At 40.1% G+C, this 3,650-nt stretch overlaps 1 protein-coding gene across 1 annotated transcript in view; it reads right to left on the bottom strand.

Moving 5' to 3' along the window:
• Positions 1–93: 93 nt before the first annotated feature.
• Positions 94–3,650, bottom strand: part of LOC101851707 (cyclic AMP-responsive element-binding protein 3-like protein 1) — a gene marked incomplete at its 5' end in the record, with an annotated part of 4,777 nt that continues 1,220 nt past the window's right edge. Inside the window, 3 exons of the mRNA XM_005113489.3 lie at positions 94–364; positions 1,279–1,347; positions 2,639–2,697. Of these exons, the coding sequence (XP_005113546.2) occupies positions 235–364; positions 1,279–1,347; positions 2,639–2,697 (258 nt within the window). The remainder of the gene's footprint in view (positions 365–1,278; positions 1,348–2,638; positions 2,698–3,650) is intronic.

Raw genomic sequence — 3,650 nt, 5'->3', positions numbered from 1 at the left:
CCCCCCCCCAATTTTTTTTTTTAATTAAAAAAATATTGTCTTGACATCAAGACAGCACAACCATTTTCAGAGGGAGCACTACAGTAATATATTCTATTGAATGAAAACCTTCCATGCTTTCCCCAGGCTGATAAAGGAAGACCCAAATCTGAGAAAGACAAATAAACAGTAAGTAAACCTTTCAGAGAAACTTTGGAGTTTCAATCTTTTTTCATTGATTTTAAGTCTCATTTTTCACCAGAGTGACAAAGACATGACCACGTCGGTACTGACCATGAGGGCAGTGCTCGTCTGTGTTGCTGAAGCGGCTTTGGGCATCTTGCTCACCAGGGACTGCAGCTTCTGGAGCTGACCCAGCAAGGACCTGAGATAGAAAGGACGTGCGCATGTCAGTTAATATGTTCCTGGGGTTTTGGGATTTATTTTTTCTTTTGTTGTGGGGGGGGGGGGGTCGTCAGTATTTTCGTTTTAGTAAGAGCTTTGCGGCACTTGCAACACAATAAGGTCATAAAAGTGCCACAGATTAGAGGTGTTACAAGAAAGTAACGGACACAAAAAAGAAAGAGAGATTGGGACGATAGATATTTGATAGGAAAGGAGGAGCAAACCACAACAGAGCACTCGCCAACCAACTGCTTTTCTAGTACAGAGAATCACATTGACAACATAACAGACATTCTGTGCACAAGAACAACATGCTCAAAACTGTCAGACAAAAGGCAAGTTTTAGATTCAGTATGGGTTTAATAGCACTTGCAACGGAATAAGGTCACATCAGTTTCAAAGGGTAGAGGTCATACAAGACAGTAACAAACACAAAATAGAAGAAGGAGAGATCAGGGCGATAGATGTTCGATAGGAAAGAAGGAGCGAACCACACCAGAGCACCCGCCAATGACCCACAAGTCACGTGCATGTCAGTCATTATACGCTCTTTAAAGTAAAAAGAATCACATCGACACGACAACAGATATATAACGCAAGAGAAAAGCGAGGACAAACAGACAGTAACAATTGTGAAAAGGCATAGAAGTAGGACGTTCAGTTTCGATTCAGTAAAAGTTATATGGCACAAATAGTTTATAGTGACATTGGTGTCAAAGATTACAGGTGTTACTACTAAAGAGCAACACACAAATAAAAGGAGGAGGAGAGATAAGGATGACAGACGTTTCATGGGAAAGAATGAGCATACCACATCAGAGCACCTGCCAACCACCCACCAACCCAATCAGACAGATAATCAAGTGAGACGAGACAGCAATGCGAGCAGCCTACCTGTTATTGTTCTCCAGGCTTTCCACTTTCTTCTTGAGGTCGTTGTTTTCATGGTTGTACGCCTCCACTCTGGAGAAAAAAAAAAAGAAACATCAAAGAACGTCAACACATAGTTTGACCTCAAAAAGTAACATTTTAAATCTACTTTGTTTTTGTTTGAAGAATCATCATCATTGCCTTTCTCACAGTGCACCAGGGTATAGGCCACGGACAAACATGTTTGAAGAATATTGGCACAAAAATGGAAACTTAGTGCAGAGAAAGAGCAAGACAGACAGACAGAAACAACAAGTGACCGCAGTAAAATTGAATGATGAACATACGGCTTACTACACCATTACGCCCTCACCAACTCAGTTTGAATCACAATGATATTAAGAATAATGAAATCAGTACAACATCCAATGAAAATCTTTGTACCTTTGATTGAGTAAAGAGAAGCACATTGACACAATAATGGCCATTTAGTGCTGGGAAAAAGTATGACAGACAGACAAAAAAATCAGTAGACCCTCCAACCCAATGAAAAGCAAGAGATAATAAAAACAACAGAAAAATAACACAAACCTGAAGTTAACAGATAGAAAGTCATTCAACCATTCGTTCTAGTCTGGATTTGGTCCCATGGGGGCTTATTACGACGTAAACAACAATTTGGCCTTCTAAGATAATCATTATAAATGGACAAACTGACAAGGATGATGGACAAACAGGTGGTAAAACAATTCTGGCACCCTCCCAACACACAAAATGAACAACATGGTACGCAAAAGCTGATGTTGAGATAACAATCAAGCCTCATCCCAAGCATTCAATTAGACTGGCCCCATAAATATCCAGAAAGTCAGACGTTGACGACAACTCCGTTGACGACAACTCCGCATTTCATACAGCTGAAATTGTCCAAAAGAGACAGCCATTGTTGAGGAGAAAAGTGGTTGTCTTAGACAGGTGGACGCCCTGGACAGTGCCGTTATATTTTTTGTAATGCAAGGGGTGCGTGGGGGGATGGGAAGCTGTTTGTTTTTAGTTTTAGTAGCTTCAGTTTTAGTAAGGGTTTTACGGCTCTTGCAACACGAAAAGGTCATAAAAGTGCTGAAGAATAGAGGTGTTACAAGAGAGTAACAAACATAAAAAAGAAGAAGGAGAGATTAGGACAATAAATTTTTGATAGGAAAGAAGGAGCAAACCACACCAGAGCACCCACCAACCACCCACAAGCTGTTTGTACAGGTGACAGCCTTGGACAAGTAAGCTGAATACTCACATAAGTAATGTTAGTTTTAATGCATTTACTTTCATACCATACACACGAATACAGTCCACATAAAACAGTCACATTATAATTTTCAATACATACCGTTTTTCTAAAGCTTCTAAATACTCTTTCTTTTTCCTTCTGCTCTCTTGTGCAGATATCTGGAGGGGTAAAAACCAAAATAAGATGAGCCAATCAGTATTTTTGTGCACCACCCATTTTAAAAACGGCAGTGCCTACAGCAACAACACAAACAACAATTTTAGATGATGAGCGCATTAAAAAAAGAAGAAAATAGTCCATTATAATAAACTGATAAACATATAATAGAAAATGGAAAATAACAAAGAACAAACTAAAAATACAATTTTATAGGCTACTCGTATAATATTACTGTTATCTTCATCATTCACCCACCAGGTTCCCAAATCCCCAGCATTTTGTTTGCTTGTTCGTTTGTTTGTTAAAAAAGTGTTCCTGTCTGGCCTCTGTGCACTACATAGAGTCTACATATTATAAAATAAATATAAACACATGAGCCCACGAACAACTGGTGTGTCGGGTGGACCAAAGACACCTCCACAATACGCATTATCTTGCTCTCGCAGCTGCACGTCTGATTGAGATCTCAGAGCTGTAGATCTACCTGTTTACACAATAATATATCACCACAGCGAGGAACAATGCACACCGAGTCTGCACTTTCTCACAGAACCTCTTGACCAATCAGCGAGCAGCAATTTATTATTCATTATCACCCTGGCAGTTCCTCGTTCATTGGTGCGGCCTGTTTTTGTACTATTGGTAGGAGCCTGTTTGTTAACACACACACACACACACACACACACATACACACACACACACACACACGCGCGCGCGCGCGCGAAATTGATTTGGGGACGGCTGGCTTTACTATTGTGTCGTATTCGTTCATTTGTTCGTGGGACTGAGATAGAAATAATGTCTTAAGTTCTCTTTTTTTGCTTTGGTTATACAGCCCGAAAATAAAAGATAATTAATTATTACTTTGTTGTTTCAGCTGACGGGGAACCCCTTTCTCCGTTTTTAGTCAGAGAGAAAAAGAGAGGTATTTGGGGACTTTGAAGGGGGGGGG

Source organism: Aplysia californica, unplaced genomic scaffold (assembly GCF_000002075.1).
Source record: "Aplysia californica isolate F4 #8 unplaced genomic scaffold, AplCal3.0 scaffold02745, whole genome shotgun sequence".
Classification (NCBI taxonomy): Eukaryota; Metazoa; Mollusca; class Gastropoda; order Aplysiida; family Aplysiidae; genus Aplysia; species Aplysia californica.
This window is presented reverse-complemented; position numbering and strand designations above follow the sequence as displayed.